The 18,934-nt window shown below is 45.9% G+C and overlaps 1 protein-coding gene across 1 annotated transcript in view; it reads right to left on the bottom strand.

The window, feature by feature from the left end:
* The window catches only part of NSD1 (nuclear receptor binding SET domain protein 1), a 59,699-nt gene that overhangs the window by 13,226 nt on the left and 27,539 nt on the right, over positions 1-18,934 (bottom strand). Inside the window, exons 7-20 of the mRNA XM_062502139.1 lie at positions 17,275-17,384; positions 16,180-16,249; positions 15,750-15,868; positions 12,109-12,252; positions 11,577-11,700; positions 10,598-10,798; positions 9,044-9,223; positions 8,582-8,738; positions 8,084-8,289; positions 7,420-7,532; positions 4,683-4,952; positions 3,296-3,412; positions 2,013-2,154; positions 1,535-1,641 (exon numbers count right to left, since the gene is read on the bottom strand). Coding sequence (XP_062358123.1) covers positions 1,535-1,641; positions 2,013-2,154; positions 3,296-3,412; positions 4,683-4,952; positions 7,420-7,532; positions 8,084-8,289; positions 8,582-8,738; positions 9,044-9,223; positions 10,598-10,798; positions 11,577-11,700; positions 12,109-12,252; positions 15,750-15,868; positions 16,180-16,249; positions 17,275-17,384 — 2,060 coding nt within the window. The remainder of the gene's footprint in view (positions 1-1,534; positions 1,642-2,012; positions 2,155-3,295; positions 3,413-4,682; positions 4,953-7,419; positions 7,533-8,083; positions 8,290-8,581; positions 8,739-9,043; positions 9,224-10,597; positions 10,799-11,576; positions 11,701-12,108; positions 12,253-15,749; positions 15,869-16,179; positions 16,250-17,274; positions 17,385-18,934) is intronic.

The following is an 18,934-nucleotide window of genomic DNA, read 5'->3' as shown; positions in this document are numbered from 1 at the left end:
GAAATGCCTGCATCTAAACGATGCCACCGATTTTCTGCGCCTACTTCCTCAGCCATCTAATTACACAGAGAATGAGAAAATCCCTTCACAGCTAATTTGAATGTCTAAGAGAGGTCTAACAGCTGGACTAAGCGATTCCCACTTGATTCCCACTTGCTCCTGCAGTACAGTACACTCCCAAACATTCTTCCACACTCCCAGTTAGAAGGCACTTTTAAGAGTGAACTTGAGTATAATCAGATTTATCTTGGTGTATCTTCAGGAAGCATAAAAATGCATCTATTGTGAAAAGAATTTTTTTTAAAAAACACCCCAAGGTACTGTTTTCTCGGTATTGTTTCTTAGCCCATCTCATCAAGATGGAATGAGTTGCCTCAGATATCACAATATGAATGCCAACTAAAGGGCACCATTTTCTGATTTCCATCGTGCACCCTGCTATTTCAAGGCAAAAATGACAGTCAAACCATGTATAACACAGGGGCAGCGCAAAATCAATTGAACTTTAAATTGCAATCTGAAAAATAACTAAATACATCAGATGTGCAACTCCCCTCATCTGTCAGCTTCTGAAGACATAATTTTTTTTATTTTTATAAGTTCATTTTTCTGAAGAACTAATCTCTGGAGAATTTATAAAATCTTCCCTATATATTGACGGGGCTCAACAACTGTGCTGCTGGAGCTTTTTAACCCTTAACTGTGGTCACGGCAGGATCCACATGCCAGAGCACAGGGATTACAGACTGATTTGGTGAAGCACTTGTAACAAACCAACAGCTGAGACATAGATTTAGCGAGTGACAGCTGGGAACTCGGCCAACTGCTCCTGTTATTTCCTTTTCCCAGTGAGAACCAGCTCACACAAGGAGGTAATTGAAATCAATTCCTGTTACTGCAACATTACAGTTACAAATCCAAGCCCTCAAAAAGTCAGTAAGTTCTAAAAGCTGGTACTTTTTCTACTACAGATAGGGCAAATTTCATATGTCTATCCAATGTGTAAAAATCGGTCACTTCATTAAGACCAGAATAAAACCAAGAATTTTACTGCAGAATAGATGGTGAGGTAGCAGCCTTCTGGCTCTAAAGCAACTTCAGCGTGAAGGAATGTGAGTTTGCTGGCCTTCCATGCATGCTCACAATTTACTCAAGCTTTTACTTTTGGGTTGAGTTGTATTTTCTTGATTATCTGATGAAGTCTTTCCCATGCCTGTCCTTTGCTCCTCTAGTGCAGTGAAAATTGCCATGATAAGAAGTAGAAAATTTTTTTAAACCATCTGAAAAAAACCCTCTTTCTTTTATTCTTTCAGTGTAAAATAAAACTTCCTGTCATTATTTATAGCAACTCTGATAACTGAAGACTAAGATTTGCTCTCTCAGAATGAAAATGCGAATAATTAACTCATTTCAAGCACTGTTCCCATGGCCACAATGAAATTATCTCTTCAACCTGAAACCTCTGCACCCAATGAATGATACACATCTATGCAAAGAGATTTAGAAGAACAAAAGCTTAAAGGATGCATCATACCTTTGGCCTTACTCCTAAGAAGCCACTGCAGTTTGGGGCACCACATTTACAAACCGTCTTTCCATTTCCCAAACACTCCAGATTGTAGTTGAAAGTCAGCTCAGTCCCTGGCACAAAAGCAGATCAAAATCAAGCAAGTTGTTAATGAATTACAGAGTAGCATGTTTTACTACTGAAGTAAAAGCACTCTTTAAATATAATGTCACAAATGACTGCCACCACTACACAAGGACACCAAATTATTAATCTCCCCATAGATCTGTGTAGATTAAAAAGGGCATTGATCCTGTAAGTAGGGCCCTGTATCAACCCCCACTGATACCACGGCTATGTGTTTCATTTTGTTAGTGTTGCTGTTAAGCCTCATGAATACCCGTATGAAAATAAAAATTAAATCCCCTTCCAGGGAGCTACAAACCCTCCCTTTTCCCTACAGAATCCCCGAGGCTACCGCAGGCATTGACAGCGATTTCCTTACCAGCTTTGATATTTACAAGTGCGAAGAGCCCGACCCGAGTGTCACCATTCACACACCATTTCTGAGTCTCACAGTTGGGCTGGCAGCAGTGGTTCATGAACCGAGCATAGTTGCCCTTTGGCCCAGCATCAATGATTCGGTCCTAGAATTGCAAGAAGAAAACAAAACCCAAAAAACAACATTTCAATCAGCTGTCATCAACTGTTATCAACCAGCTCTGATGCTTCTGGCCAGTGCTGGCAGATCACATGGCAATACAGCTTCCTGCACATGATCCTTCTCCTCAAAGACACAGGGCTCCCAAACAGCCAGGACAGTGCCACTGCTGCTTTCTGGGAAACAACGTCTGCCTGTAGCATCAGTACTGGACAAACACCACCCCAACACACTTCCAAGGCAGTGGTTCCAGGCCCCAACTTTTGCTTAAAAATAAAATTGTAGTTCCCACTTCTTACATGTCAGTGTATAGGAACTGGTGCACAGCTCCTTACAGGGCTGGAGAGGAGAGGGAAGCTGCAAATGAGATTTGCTTTTGTAGTAATGAGGGAGATATTAACACTTGGGTCTGCCCCATCAGCCAGACAAGGAGAACAAGATATGGTCAGTGTGTGAACTTGCAGCAGGATGAGGGGAAAGATATAAAGCAGTCACTGTTATCCTGTCCCACACTTCACAGCTTCCTCCCCATGTCTGCTTTCATGGTTTCCTTCTCATCTTTCCATGGTTGAGTGACAAAGTGTGGTAAGCAGCTGACAAAACCACTTAAACCTCTGAAAATCAGGAGCTCATAGCAACAACAAGCCCTGCAGGACCCACTGGGAGCCTGTGGGTGTAACTAAATCCATCACTCGACTGAGAACAGCAAGACCTGAGATCTGAACTTAGATTAAGGTCTTGCTGTGCCTATAACTTACATGTCTGAGGTCTGATGCCTCTTTTGGCACACACCAGCCCCATTCTGGGCTCTCCAAGGTTCAGCTGCTGGGAAGAATCCCAATGTCCCCTATTTCAGCCTCTTATGCTGAAGCAGGATTCATGGTCCTCAGACAACTATCCTCACCTCTTCTGAACAAACTCAGGCAATGTCTATTCAGACTTTTCTCCTAACCCTGAAATCCAACCTGAAGCTCCTCTACTACATGTTAATTAATTTAGTCATTTCAAAGGAAATGCAGACCAGCTCATCAGCAATGCTTAGCACTTTTTTACTAGATGGAGTATCACACCTTCCTTCCCATCTTTTTACTTGTTTAGGATGCTGGCAAGAGATTGCTTGCACATACCTTATCCAGTGTCAACATGTAGAAATTGGTAATGTCATGCTCCTGAGCATAGCGGATTCGGGCTCGGCACTCCTCTTCATCAATTAGCTCCCCAACATACTCATTGACAAATTCACCCTGCCAGACAGAAAACAACAAGCTGATAAGACAAGACAAATTATCTGCAGGATGGAGGGATGTCCACCTCTGTGCTAGAACTTCGCTCCTGTTTCCTTCCTAAAAATCTTTCCGTGTGCTTTGCAGCCAGCCTGACCTATAACCTTCATCAAGAGCCCTGAGCCATACACCAGTTTCACATGCTCAAATAACTCAAAATAAATTAAATGAACAACTGTGACCATCAGGTTATTCTTTGTGCCAAAGAAAGAATTAGCATCGAGGGACAGCACAGAAGTTAACCACAAGAACAGTACTTTTGCTGCAAAGCTCAAAGCACTGCCCTAATTGCATTCCAGCTGAAAACAATATCCCTTTGGGGACCAAGCCACCTGGAGCAGCAGGATGCACCTGGGGCACCTGCTCCTGCAGTGAATCCATGGAGTTGTCCTGTGGTGAAGTACTGCAGAGACCGTATTCCAGCCATTAAAGAGAACTTCAGCTCTGCTCCACTGGGGCTAAGGTCCCCCCACTAAATAACTGAGTGTTTCTGTTTCCAGACTGTCTGCTGAAAGTGAAACAAGCACATGGAATGGCAGAAACATCCTTTAACTTATGGCACAGCAGACAACAGTTTTCAATAGGACAGCCTCACATTTTGCCTACTCTATCGAAGTCTCCCTCTTATATCATCCCTACCCCTTTTTCAGACATTCTTTTCCTACTATGCTAATAGTCTTCTGTTTCACTTCATCCTTTATTAGCTTTGGGGTCCTTCCAGATTTAACATTTCTCCTTCTTTGTTCAGCACAGATGTGTGTCCAAAGAATTACTCTTCTTTGCATTTAAAAAATACATACAAGTGTTTTAGGTGGAGAAAATCAGTTTCAGCAGTAGTAACAGCCACCTGCAAGACACTGCCCTTTTTTAAGACCCAAGCCCTGGTTTCTGTTTCTGACACAAGATTCTCATGCTGGACAAACCTGGCTAGTCAATAATGGGGGGGAGGAAAAATCACTGTTGCCATCTGGAAATCCTGATCACCGTTCCATTGGTTCTTACAAGCAGACTGACCAAGCAATCACCTTTCTTACCCTGTGGGACATCAACATGCATATAATTTTCTTGGTCAGCTGAGCCAAAACACTCTTAGCAAGACTGGAAAGATTAAATTCATCACTTTTTTTCTAAATGGCATTCTACAGCAAGTAGTCTTCAAATTCAGTTTTCAAACCAAGAGTGATCAAGAGAGAAGCAACAAGAGGAAGTGACACAGAAGGAGAGTACGTACCTTCCTGATGTCCGTTTTGGCCTGCAAGCCCCAGCCTCGTGCCAGCGTGCGGAAGATCTGTACCTCGGGGTACTGGCGCTTGGAGAAGCACTGGTTCTGACAGCGCTCCCCAGCAGGACACACCATGGGGTGGCACTCGTACAGCAACATGCGGTTGATGCACTCGGAGTCCAGGCCGCAGGGGTTCTCGTCCGTGGGTTTGCAGTTGCAGCGTGGTATCTCAGACAGGTCTGCAGTGAAGATCTGCACCTTCCCCACCGGTCGGTTCACCTTCAATGCACACGAGGGACATGAGCTCTTGGGAGCTACAGGTTACCCTGACAGGCACTTCTATACTCCACACCCTTGCCTACAAGCTGACGGGCTGCAGTGACTTAGTGACAGCAAGGGGAAGAAGGACACAAGTACAGGCACAGCTGTACTTCTGGCAGTACTATTTCAAGAGGCAGAAGATTAGAGCAAAGAGCTCAGGAGGATGCAGGTTCCCCACTAGCATCACCTGGTGCAGTGTGTATTCTGTGACCCTGGAAGGGCGAGAGGCTGCCAAGTGTCCCCCTCCCATCATCACTGAGCCCACATTCAGCTCAGGTGGCCAGCCCAGTGCTCTTGCCTGCTATACACCATCCCTGTGATCAGCACCAAACCACTTTCTGCATCAAACTGCATCTTTTCCAGTCTGAGTGTCAGGTGCTTTTCCTCAGCTTTCCCTTACTGCCCTGCTTTTTGAATGTTACCTTCTAGCTGGTTTGTGCTCTCAGCTGTCACATCTGTGACAGAAGGCCTACCATGCAGTTACCTCCCTACCCAACTGTCCTGCAGATGTAAATGGAAGCCAAACCAGACAAGGCTGGGGTTGGAAGGCCCAAAGAGGAGCTCAGAGTTAAGCCAAGGAGCTCTCTAAAAACCGCTCCAGAAGGAAGCAGAGTGCAGCACCAGGTGGAGAAGCGACTGGCGTGTCTGTGGCATGAGCTGGGTCCTTGGGGTTTGGTTAAAGGCAGCGAACGCTGAAAAGCAGGCAACAGAGAGTCAGGACTTTGGAGACAGACACTGAAGAAAAACTCCATGCTGTTCTTTCCCTGGGTGAACCATTGTCCCACTCTCCTCTCCCAGAACACGAAAGGAAGAGATATTAGCAAGACTATTCCAGCCCCCATATAAATTACCTAGCCCCACTCACAGAGTTTCCACACTGACAGCCTGTCTGAGGCTGGCCTGGTCCTGATCTCTCTTTCTTTAAACACAAACTCTGCAAAAATCCCTCATTCATCTCTTCAACATAGTCTCCCCCACCTTCCTCCTAGAACTGTGTCCCACCTCCAACTTTCCTTGACACTCAGGTTTTCCTCGGCTGCTTCCCCCATCTCTTACCCAGACTCATCACCTCATTAAGAGTAGCAAGACTCACAGGATTGTGTCAATCCACCACTGGCACTGCCCTGGCACTGCCACTGCACACCACACATACCCAACACACCTGCCCTGCTCTCTGAGGCACTGCTGGAAAAAAAACAAAACCAGGGCAATGCTTGGACTAGTCATAAGCCTGACATGATGAAGGATCCCAACTGCATTTTGCAGCAGTCTCTTGTGTGGATGTTACTTGGGATGGACTCGAGGTGCTGATCTCCTTAGAAGAAGTGGACACTAACAGCTTCAGCCATTCCACCCTGAAGCCTTCACCAGGTCACCATCTGCTCAGGCAAACTGCTTTGCTTTTAGGGAGACAAACAGCTTGCACCCAGACCTCAGAAAAGCTGCCATGAGTAATGACCACAACCGTCATTATTTATATAGAAGGGTATTTCAAAGGCTCCAAACTGCTTCCAAAGTTCCTTCGTGTTGTGGCCAGAGAGGCCTAAAAATAGCTCTAATGAGAAACTGCTTCCTCCACTGAAGCTGCCCGGCCCATACTGCTGCCACAGCATTCAGCTGTGCTCTTTACACCGCACAGTAATTCATGCAGGATATACCTGTCTGCCTAAAAATTCTAGCTGGATACAAAAAGTGCCAGAAATCAGTTAAGCTTTCATATTTTGCACCTTAAAAAAGGAAGGAGCAGACAGAAGCAGTAAAAAAAGAACACAATCCCTGAGTCAATGGGTTCTCAGACACAGGCACACGCTTGGTCCCAGCTCTTCTCTCAAGTTACCTCCATACTGCAGGACTTCTAGTGCTGCTCCAATTCTAACTCAATAACAATAACAACCCTTAACATGAATAGCTCCCCAAAACTGAGGAAAAGGGCTGATACTGCAGTCTGTACACCTGCTTCAGTATTTCCGTTCAGTCACCAACTGATACAGAAAGAGATATAAAACAATAGCAGTGATAATAGAAGATACTGTGGGTTACCACCCTCCACAGAGCCTTGCTGCACTGCACCCTGACCATCTCCTGTCCTGCACCACCTGGTTTGCCCACCTAGCCATCAGCAGCATGGAGCATTTGACCATACTGAGCATTACCAGCCCTCTCCCCGAGTTCTCAAGGGAGAGAGACACTTCCTTCAGACCACACAACTGACATGGACAGCACAGACATGACCAGATCTGTTCCAGCAAATCACAGCACCTCTGTTACTGTAGCTTAACTTACTGAGGATTGAAAGAGGATCAAAGAAACCTTCAAGGACAGCCAGACACCTATACACCAGAAATGTTTCTGTATACCTGTAAATCACCTGCATCGACAGCTCAAGGCTTCTCTTCCGCACCTGCCCCCCACCACCTTCCCTCACCTTGATGTGTTTGTAGGGTGGTGGTTTCTTGTCATTCTTTTTGTCTTCCTGAAGTTGTCTCAGTTCCTTCTGTGCCTTCAACTCTTCAAATCTCACAGCAGCTTCCTGAAGAGCTAAGTGAGAGAATAGGCTCTGTTATGAGGAACTCACTCTGCTCACACAGAGCTGGGCAGCCACTGTCCACCCAGTGCTCACAAGGTTCAAGAGAAGAGGGTGAAGAAAAGGCCAATGCAGCAAGAAAGTGCAGAAATTACAGTCAGGGGCCTGTCCATGAGTGATGAAGCATCCCAGCTGTTGGCTCTCTTTGCCTGCCCTCTTGGGCAGAGATGCCAGGCAGCTGCATTCACAACTCTCAAGTGCACTTTTGTATCAAGATAATGACTGTATTACACAGAGGGAAGCTGACACAGCAGCAGCTCACTTGAATTTTGACATATTATGTGAGAGCTGGACAATCATTTGAGATCTGCACTCCCTTCTCCCTCTCTGGGAGTCAAACAAACACTCTGAGCATGCTGGATGATACATAAGCAGCAGCTCATTCTACAAATTTAATTTCATTTCAGTTATAAGAAGACACTTTTCTCTGCTACAGGAATGACACTTTTCCAAAGAGGAATGAAGAGGGAAAGACAACGTACTTCCCTGGATTAAGACAAATTACCTTTTTTATATATGCCATCCACGCCCTTCCCCATCTTGTCTTTGCTGCTGACATCACCTTCCATGTAAGGGAATACACGAGCCTGGTGTGTCCACAGGTAGTCCTTGGAGCCAAAGAACAGCACAGGGAACTCACCGATGTCATGTTTCATTTTCTGGATGTTGACAGGAATTGTCCTAGGATGGCAAATCTCAGCTGGCCACCACCTGCAACACAGGGAAGGGCAGATGAAACCTCTGGCCTTCCCCACTTCTAGCTACCTCAAAAGTATGCTACTGCATGGAGACATGGGAGAAAGTGTGTGAGGGCTACCAGCAAGACTGGTGGGGAGAAAAGAGGCTGCTGGAGGAGGAAAGCTCACATTTTACCAGTAAGGTGCTTGCAAAAAAGCCAGAGGCCTGCTGCAATGAACCCTGCAGAGGAGCAGCTTCTCACCTCCATCACCATGAGCACTGCATGAAGAAGGGATGGGGACAAGTCTGTTCTATCTTCACCTACCTGTAGCGCCCAACTTTCACCCAGACTACTTCTTTGTAGTGTGGCTTTTTGCCTGCCTTGCAATCATTACAATACCAGCTTCCCTCTGGCATCTCAATGTTTAGACACTCACGGTGAAACGCAGCCGGGCACGACTCGCAGCATAAAAGGCTGCCCCCTGCAAAGAGAAGGAGAAGGAATTCATCAGTCACTGTGCAGAAGCCCTGAGCTCCCCATTTCCAGACAGACCTGGAAAAAGGAAATTATGATCTCCTGCAAGCCTCTTTCAAAAGCTGGGCCCTACTTATGGCCTTTCTAAGGATCCAGAAAAGGTCCTAGCCTGAAGCAGGACTTAAATATGGAAAGACAGAGAGGCAGTCTGTTCTCTGCAGCTCCCACTGGGACATTCTGGATGGGAAAAGCTTCTGCCCTTTGAAATGAATTCTTGCCTGGTGCCAGGCAACCCAGGGCTGACCATCTCACCTTCTGAGCAGACAAAGCACCAGCTGACGTTGACGTGCTCGTGGTTGCGGCAGCCCCTGCGTGCAGTGAAGTGGTTGGGGCAGATGATGCTGTTGGAGGCCAGGACCACAGAGCCAGCAGCGAGGCAGAAGTCGTTGGAGTGATACGCGACCGGACACCGCACACAGCGCATCAGGCGACCTGCCACCAAACAGCCACAGCACAGTGAGCCTCTCTTTCCTACTCTTTTCACCACTCTAAAACTAGACCTAAGCTCAAAATGAGCTTTGGAGAAGGAAGTTGACCTTTAATTTTTATGGTCCACCCATGATATACACATTGGATTCCTATTAAGTTATTTAATATAACTAAATATATATAAAATTATTGAATCTGTAATACCTATACCATAGGTAAAATTCTATTATTTAGAAGTGAAAAATCTCCTGCATGCCGTGCAGAAACAGTTCAAGAGTTCACAGACTGGGACTGCTTCCTATCATACACAAATAATTGCTAAATCAGCTCCGACAGTAATTACAGACGGGGTGTTTCAAGTGCTTAGCTGCACATAATGAAATCAATCCATGTAGCTTCTGAAAACACCAGCACTTGCCTCTTGTTTATCAGATTTTACCCTGAAATTCCAGAACTTCCAGGCAATTCAGACTTCCCTACAGGCCTAGTTTATCTGAGGTTTTTGAGAGCCCGTTTTCAGTTCCTCACAGCAGACTATAAACAGGAAGAGGAGGTAGGAGAAAAGGGGTAAATGTGACCACCGAGAAGCAGCAGCCAGTCAACAAATGTTCAGTGGGGAAGTGGCTAGCTATGGGTTGCAGGCTTTTGGCCTTGGTGTTGTTTTCTACACCAAAATACTGATAAATGGGGACAAAAAAGACAACTTTGACACAGACTCTGAGGGTAAAAACAGAGCTGATCTTATTGTCACCCATCTTAAGATACCAAGGATTAAAGAAAGGCAGCCTTAGAAGCAAACATGCACAGTAATCACAAAACTTTTAAGTTTGATCATGTGAGATAAAGGTCAAGGTATTGCTACAAACAGCTCAAATAAATGTTTGCCTGGGAAGCTTAGCCCAACGGTGTCTCCACTACGAGATGAGAGTTTACACAGAAAAAAAAATGGGATAAGCAGAACAATATCTTAGTTTGCCCTGTGCTGCTCTTGATGCCGTTGTGTTGCCTGCTAAGCAAGGCTCCATCAGCAGGACTGGCACAGTAAGGAGCAGGTGGGAGAAACACAAGCATGTCTCTACAGCTCCAGAGATTTACTCAAAAACCCACTGAGGCCTGAGGCAAGGCTGGACGTGCAGGAATCCAATCCTCTGGACAGGCTGAGAACATTCCAGCCGCCATGTCCGACCATGGGGAGTGCTGCCGAGCCTCACACTCTGACACCACCCCTTCCACTCCCCTGGGAGCAGCTATTCCTCAGCAAACACAGCCAGTGCTGTGGCAAGGACACAAAGGCAACAACACAAAGAATGGGTCGACATGAAACAAAGAAAAACCAGGTGACTGCACTGCCCAGACCACCCAGGAGGACTCAGGTACCTTTAGAGGCGGAGATGTTTGCTGGATTAGCAGCATGGCATGTCATGCAGATGTGCAGGGAGCAACGGAAGCCCTTGTTCTGCATGACTGTGGGTGGGTATTTCTGTATGCAGGCTTCGTGGTAATACTTCCCACAGAGGGGCAGCAAGCACCGCTTCACATCCTCCCCACAGCTCTTGCACACAAAGCAGGTGTGGACCCCTGGAGAAAGAGCAATGCACCAGTCACACAGGAGGGTTAAATGAGGACCTGATGCTGTCACCAGGCCCCAGCTTGCTGCACCCATCCCAGAGCACAGGTCTCTGCACCAGACTGGTTTGGCCTGCAGTACAATGCCACATCAAAATAAATATTATTATAGCTGAGACTTCAGGTCAGGGTAAACAGAAAATAAAAAAATTATAACCCTACTTTGAGATTTCCCCCTTTCCAGCCTGAAGAAGACTCCTCCTACCCACCAGACCCCTTTCCATAGTCCCAGGTAAGAATTTGTCTCTTTCCCAGCAGATCATGGACATTCACTTCTTTGTATACCAAGTCTGAATCAGCAGTAAGGCTGGTAAATATTTGAACCCCATATTAATAGCTTCAAATAAACAAAGACTAGGTTTAGATTAAACATTAGGAAAAAATTCTTCCGTGTGAGGATGATGAGGCCCTAGCATAGGCTGCCCAGAGAAGCTGTGCATGCCTTACATCTGGAAGTGTTCAAGCCCAGGTTAAACAGGGCTTGGAGTAACCTGGTCTAGAGGAAGGTGCTCCTGCCTGTGGCACAGGGGTGGAATTTGATCATCTTTAAGATCCCTTCCAACCCAAATTAACCTGTGATTCTATGATTCTAATTAGAAAGTTATTATCAGACATCAAAACAATAATCTGAGGACTGAGAGCTACCTAGCAGCCCTACATCAGGCACATCACTCCAATCAAGGAAGCTTCAGGTAAGCCCACCGTCCTGCACTCATAGAAGCTGCCCTACCTGTGGAACACTCATTGCAGATGAATTTGCCCTTTGGCATCTCGGAGAGCCCAAGGCACTGCAGGTGGAAAGCACCACAGCACTGCGCCTCACACAGCAACAACTCCCCTGGCTTCTCACAGATCTGTGGGAAAAAAACAGTATCAGCTTGAGCAATTTTCTTCCCGAAGCATCCCAGACAGCAGCAACCAGGAACTGCCAGCAGAGACCCCCTGGGGAAAAATGCTACACTTTCCTTGAGTCAGTTAATTCCAGTAGTTTGTGTGTAACCACTTCCATTTACCATGGACTCCCTGATATCCTACGTTGGCTAAAATATATCTTACATTGGTCACATCTCCCTAATCTTTGTGAACTTTAAGAAAGGCTATTGCAGGAGAAATGCTTGATACAGAGCACAAAAAGCTGGTTAATTCTGCAATAAGCACTTGGAGGCTACCTGGGCTTACTCAGGGCACCAATGTGTCCCAGAACATACACAAAAATATTTTACACTGGGATAGCTTCAAAGAGATTTCTTCAAGAACACTACCTGGCACACATTCTCCTTGAGAGCTGCTCCTCCTCCACGCTCCCCCTGTATCTTTTTGGATGAAGGCACTCCATGGTCATTCTCTGACCCTTCCTCATGACCCTCTTTGGGGCTTGCAGCAGTCCCATGAATGGATGTCTCCCCCTTTAAAGAGAAAACTAGAATTAGGACTGTCAGTAGTGCCTATCCTGTCTTGGACACTACAAATTCAGTCACTGAGCGCTTAATGGGTTTGGCAGGTGATCAGTGTGTTACCCACCCTGGAGAGAACATCCCCCATACAGTTCCACCAGATTTACAGGATAGGAAAGAGATCTTAGTTTACCAGATGATTAAAAATACACAACACAATTATCTTCCTGTGCGTAACCCCTCTCTGAGCAAGGAGTCAGCCCTGAATGGAAACAAATCAGATAGGCTTGAAAGTCAGAAGCATCCCAGTATCTAGTTGCACTAGAAACACAAATGAAAAACCTCAATCTTCATAGCACCTGTCACACACAAAATGAACTATGTTTTTCCTCTACACTTATCCCAGCTTGTCCTAAATACACACAAAGGTACTCAAGGCCTGTGTTGGTATGAGGTCAGCCAACCCCAAAACAAGCAGCACAGCAGGGCATTTACACCCCATCCTAACTGAGGTGTGGAGCCTCCCACTGCTGTGTACAGGTGTACAGCACTGCCCATAATATCCACTGGTGAAAAGAGCATCTTGAGGAGGATGGGTTTCAAATTATAAAGGCCCAACCACACATGGGCCAAGTGAAGGACCCTGCCATAAAGCTTCCCACAGTGTCCATGGGACCTGCCCAGGCACTGTTAAGAGGGAATAATAGAAGGTATCCTAGAGACACTTGTTTCTACCACAAAATACTGCTGTCCTGCAGCTACATTCTACAGCAGTGCCACAGATTTTGTCAGGACAGGCAACTCAGAGCTAGGAAACACCATCCTGCCAGCTTCCAGCCCACTTGGGAGGTCTAGGGAACACTTGAGTGGCCTCACAAGCCCCAGATGCCACGCCAGGGTAGGTACAATTTAAGGACCATTAATACGGCACCAAAGTGATGCCTTTGGCTATGTGCTTTGAGTCAGAACATTTTAAGGACTCTGACACTTTTCAATATGCCAGCTCACTACAGGTGAGTGACCTCAGTGCACAGCTGCCAGTTCCTCCCTGGGTCACCAAGCTGTAGCCATTGTACACACATGCACAAATAGTACAGCTGAGAGACCTTGCGAGGAATTCAAAATGCAGTAACCATCACTCCCACACCTTCAGGCCTGCTTGGTGCAGGCTGTCCAGCTAACAATCATGAGAGGGAGCTTTGCACCACTTTCTGAATGTTAAAGTCTGAGCTGTGGTGCTACTAAAGCTTGTGAGCTGAACTGAATGCCTTTTGAACACATTCTGAATCTGAGCAAAAAAAGCACAAAGATCTTCTAAAGTTTAAAGCTGGAGCTAGTATTCTGCTCAGATAATGATGATTTCTTTGCCTGGAACTGTTCGGTTTTGTTCCCCTATTCCCTGAATGAAGCATAATGATTTTATTTGGGGACACTTTAAAGCTATGTGCCTTCTGTGGAGCAATGATGCACAGATACAATGATGATATACTGAAGTACACAATACAAAGATGAGTGGTATAAACTGATTTTATTGAGAGAAAAAAAAAAGCAAAGTCCCAACTACAGGCTACTGCCAGTCCAATATACCTTACACAGTACAGGCTTGTTCTAACACTGCTCCCAGAACTGCACAGGGAATGGATGTCAGAGCTAGGCAGGATGGGCAAGGCCCATCCTTTGTGAACACAAAAAAAGGGAATTGCCACTCAAGGCCATCACTCAAGGACCTGTCACAGTTTCCCCTCCTTCCTCTGCCCAGCACAACAACACTACACACCTCCTGCAGAAAGAAGGGCTCATCCCAGGTGGTCTTCCAGAACTATCCCTGCTGTTGTGTTTGGCACAATCCCAAAGCTTGACCTGTTCTTTGGCACAGCCTGACTTTGGCTCACAACCTTGACAACCATCTCAAACAGCATTTTCCATCCCATTTTGTCAGTCTCTTACTGTCCTGATGCTGTAAATTTGCACTCCTGGCTCTACAGATGGGCAAGGTCAGAGAAAGCTGCTTAGCCCAGACTGATAAGCTTTCCTCTGCCCTCTTTTTCTTGGAAGGCAGCTGGATTCAGGGCTTCACTGTGCTGTATCATCAGACCATGTATTTTTTCTAGCAAAGTGGAGTTCCTTTCCCAGTGTGTGCAGTCACTGAGGGACCAGCACAGTCCAAATTCCACATGAAAGCACACCTGCATTCTCCACAGTATCCCAATACTCACCAGAACCCAAGCGAGGGGATGAACACCTACCATGGCAGCTTAAGAGAAACAATCACACAGAGAGGGATGCTGGCAAAGGTGCCAAGCATTTGACTTTTTTTTTTTTTTTTTTGCATGGTTTACACCATACCTGACTTCTGGTACTCACACAAATGTCTACAGCTGGAAGCAGTTAAGACTGGGTATCCTCTGCAGTGAGTAGTGAGTACAGGATTCAGAGCCATGGCTCTTTGCTGCTCAGAACTGCCCCTCCTTTCACAGAAAATTTGCTGTCTCTTAGTGGGTACAGTAGACAATGCTAACTGCCCCTGCCCAGCATTGGCAAAGATATTTGTACAAGCTGTTTTAAAACATTGGTCCAGCTGAGCACACTTCAAAAAGAACACTAACACCAGCACAGAAAAGCTTATATGGACCAAGGGTGATTACACAAATTTATTAACTTTATCAGAAGTGCCCTTTCCAAAATGCAACAGGGAAGGCTGAAACTGTTTCAAGTGGTGTGAGGTTTGTGTTCTCCTGTAAACTGGGTTACAACAACAAATATAACAATATTTATCTATAATTGGCTCCTGAAATACATACTATCCTGCCTGCTGCTGAACCTGGGCCACTGGAAGTGAGAGGCGATGGCGAGAGGCCCAGAGGTGTCCTGCCTCTCCCAGGAAGTCTTGCTTCCCCTACACTTGCTGATAACTGGCTCATTCCTAAAAGGCAAAATGTGCTTGTCAGAGATATTTGTACACTGACCCTGCTAATATTTAGTAGGGGGAATTGCCCAAGTTATCCCTTTCTGCTGGATGGCAGAATGCAATCAGAGGCTCTTGTAAGCAGTCACACAGTCCCCCCCAGCCCCTCCAATGGGGTTCTTGGCTCATCCTGGTGTTCAGGTGCAAGCAGAAGGGACTGAAGTCCAGTCTAGCACTTATGCTTCATACTCGTTTGTGAAAGGGCAAAAGTCCCACCCCCAGAGAAGACCTTTTACAGCAGTTTGATTTTCTGAGGTGCAAAGCAAGATGCCAGGCAAAACCTGGTTCCATGAATTCAGAACAGCCTCTTTTACAGCGAATTAGCTGAACAGCAGTTTGAAAATAGAGCCTGACTTAAGCATCATTCCAAAACAGCTGCTAGATCAAGGAGGTATCTTCAGCCTAACCCCAGCTCATGCACCTGTATCAGGGGGACAGATTCTCAAATGACAGGCCAAAAGATGGTTCTGGCTTAAGCTCTGCCCAGTACCCTGGGAAGTAGCAAACAGGTTATAGGGATGAGAGCATGAAGACCCAACAGTACCTCAGAGTGTGGGGTCTCCCCCAGCCCCTCCTCATTTTTCTCCTTCTTGGAATGGACTGCAGCAGTGGTATGGCGCTGTCTCTTCCGCTTCCGCTGCTTCTCCAAGAGCTTTTCAGAAGCTGGGATGCAACAGAAAGACCATTCAAGGAAAATGCAGGTGCTGCAGGTGACACCAAGATCTCCCGCCTTTCTGACAGCTTCAGGCACGGTCCTATATGCTTTGAGGGCCTAAGGTCTGAGGCAATACCAGCCCCCAGGTACTTGGCCCTCTGCCCTGCAGCCTTTAGAGAACCACCAATTCATATTGGTTTAAGTAATTTTTGCTGAGCTGCTGAACCCAGAAGACCAAACACTTACACATACACACAATACCACAGGCAGTAATCCAAAAGTCACAACAGTCTGCCCTGCTATCCCTGCCTTCACTTACCTTCTCCCAGGTCCTGGAAGTGGGCTGGTGAGTAGAGCTCAGAGCTGTCACTCTCTGAAGGGCCAGTACTCTACAAACACACAAGAGAGAGTCAAGTCACCAGATGGAAACAGAGCCACACTCCTCAGCAGTGAAACCTTTTGGAATGATGCACACTGCAACACCTAATTTACTGTCCAGGTCATGAATTCAGCAGTCATTAGAGATTTTACAAGAAAATATTTGGTTTGTCTGTGTGATAAATCACACATGTAAAAATCTGTCTCTGGGCAGGGAGGAATGTGGAGTCTGATGTGTCTTGTGCTCATCAGCACCATTCACTGCTTCCTGTGCTCTCCCAAAAAAGGCTGCTAATACTCTGTAATGTGCTGGAAAAAGACTAAAATACACTGGCCTCTACATTACTGCAATGGTGATAATGTACTAAGACTGTGCCTCACAGTGAAAGAAAAAAGAAAGCAGTGTTATTATTTAACTTCAGGAACAGTAGCAAGTTTTGTGCAGGTACATGATTTGAAACAAATACAAGTTGCTTTTTTCTAAACTGTGCCACTGAACATCGATTATTCAGTGGAGAAGAGCAGAGAAGCATTTTTAAAAATCTGAACCAAACACGGTATCCTACATGTGATTTACCTCAAGCCTCCATCCTGCTTCAAGCTCTGTACTTACATGCATTCACCAGCTCACTTGGGCAGGTAACAAAGAAAACACTGCTCAGAGGAAACCTGACTGAAAAGGAAAAAGCCTTAGGTTCAAGTTCAAGCTACACTGTAACATGACAGAAAGCCTCTGTGCAGGACATTTCTGCTCATCTCTTCCCAGCCAGCATCCAGATGACTCCTTTTCCATATAAAACAATAAAAAAGGAGATTTTTAAGCAAAAACTATTTAGTCCCCATTGCAAGTGAGGAGGGGTGGGGGACAGTGAATTATTTCATCGTAACACAGCAACCAGAACCTTTTGGAAGGGTGGACCTTTGCTCCTGGGCTGCAGCCAATAAAAAAAACACATCCCATTGCACTGTCTTGTTCAGCGGGATCTGTTGTCTATGCCTGTTTTCTATCCAGTTTTCAGAAGAGCTGGAAGGGTACCTTCTTTTGGGGAGTCCATTCCTCCTTCTTTGGCATAAAGGCAGTGTCCAAGTCATTGGATTCCAAGAGCTTTTTAGTGGGCTTCCTCTGACGCTTGCTTTCGAAGTTTCCTGCAATGAAACCCTTCACATCAGATAAACAGGGGTTTTCTTGTCTTCAATCAGATTAAGACCATTAAGTAAATATCAGCCAACAGTACAAAACAATCTGCTTCACCGTGTCTTTGGGATCATAAGCTCCTAGGGCAGAGATGCCAATTACCTGTTTCTGTACAACTTCAATAAAAACAGACCTCAGTCTGCCATGACCTTCAGGCTCACCTCAGTATGTAATATAAAAATCCACCCACAGAAGAGGCACTGTGAACTCACTGCCAGCAGGTAACACATGCTGGCAACACAATTCACATCGTAATTTCTCAAATACTTTGATCTGCATAAGCCAGTCCTACCACTGACACAGCCCTACCTACACTCCCACATCCCTCACACCAGCACTCATCCTGCTGTAGTAAGCAAGCTGAAGATTAAAATCCTGGTTAAACCTATGTGAGAAAAGATACCCAAACAAAACTAGGTGTAACCTGCACTATTTCCAACTCAAGCATTATCCTCATCAGGATAGCCCAACAGACATGGCCTCCTTCACTAATTTTGTCAACAGCATAAACTTAGAACCAGGAAATGCTGATGCTGAGTGCAGACTCTTCACAGACACAGCCTGTTGCCCATCCCACCCCACTGATATGCTGGCTTCGACAGTCTCAGCTGTGCCCTCTGACACCTCTGTAGGCACAGCTCATCCATCCCATTCCTAACCCTCAAGACAAGCTTCTGCCCACTCTGTGTGCTTCAGCAAAAGGTAAGAGCAAATGAGGGGAAAGAGTTACACAAACTCTGCAGACTGAATGTTTGCTCCCTCTGCTGCAGCCTGTTGTTCTCCTGCATCTCCAATCTTGGGTTCACATCCTCAGTTTTTCCTCCTTTAATCCTCTCCAACCTCCTTGTGACACACACAAGTCTCCAGAGGCAATCCCTCCTCCCTCACACGACAGGCTAACTGACCTCCCACTGACCATATACCTGCCTGCTTGGTTTGTTTTTTTTTACTACTAGCCCTTTAGGAACAGTGTTCCCTCCAAGTTAGCACAGACAGAACACCAGGCCTTTAACTCTGTACACATCTTTAGATTCTATCAGAGAATAAATATACTGAAAAGAAACTCTGAGACTGACACTGCTGGAAAGGGAAAAAGACCCCTCAGACCATGCTCTTTCTACACCGTGCCTTACTGAAAGCCAAGGTCCTGGCTTGCTGCTCACACAGGTATCCAAAAATTTCTACAGATGCTTAGAACCTCTTAAGGAGAAAGTTTTTCCAGAGAGAATTTTGTGCTAGAGCTCCCTGAGCTCCGTAGGAGAACAAAAGATCACTCCATGAGCAATGAACCTTAGACTGCATCACCTTCAGCACAGCAATGTTCATCCAAAGGGGTTTACAGCAACAAGAGACTGTCAAGCTAAAGGAATGTCACTGTTTGGAAGCACAGACAGCAAGGACTCAGAGGAGTTGTGGCCTCCTTCATTTGGACAAAAGAGGCATTCTGTGCCAGGATCTAAGAAGGACCACCACAGTCTATAGAAAGCCAACACTACCAGGT

The sequence above is a fragment of the Cinclus cinclus genome, chromosome 14, assembly GCF_963662255.1.
Source record: "Cinclus cinclus chromosome 14, bCinCin1.1, whole genome shotgun sequence".
NCBI classification, from domain to species: Eukaryota; Metazoa; Chordata; class Aves; order Passeriformes; family Cinclidae; genus Cinclus; species Cinclus cinclus.
This window is presented reverse-complemented; position numbering and strand designations above follow the sequence as displayed.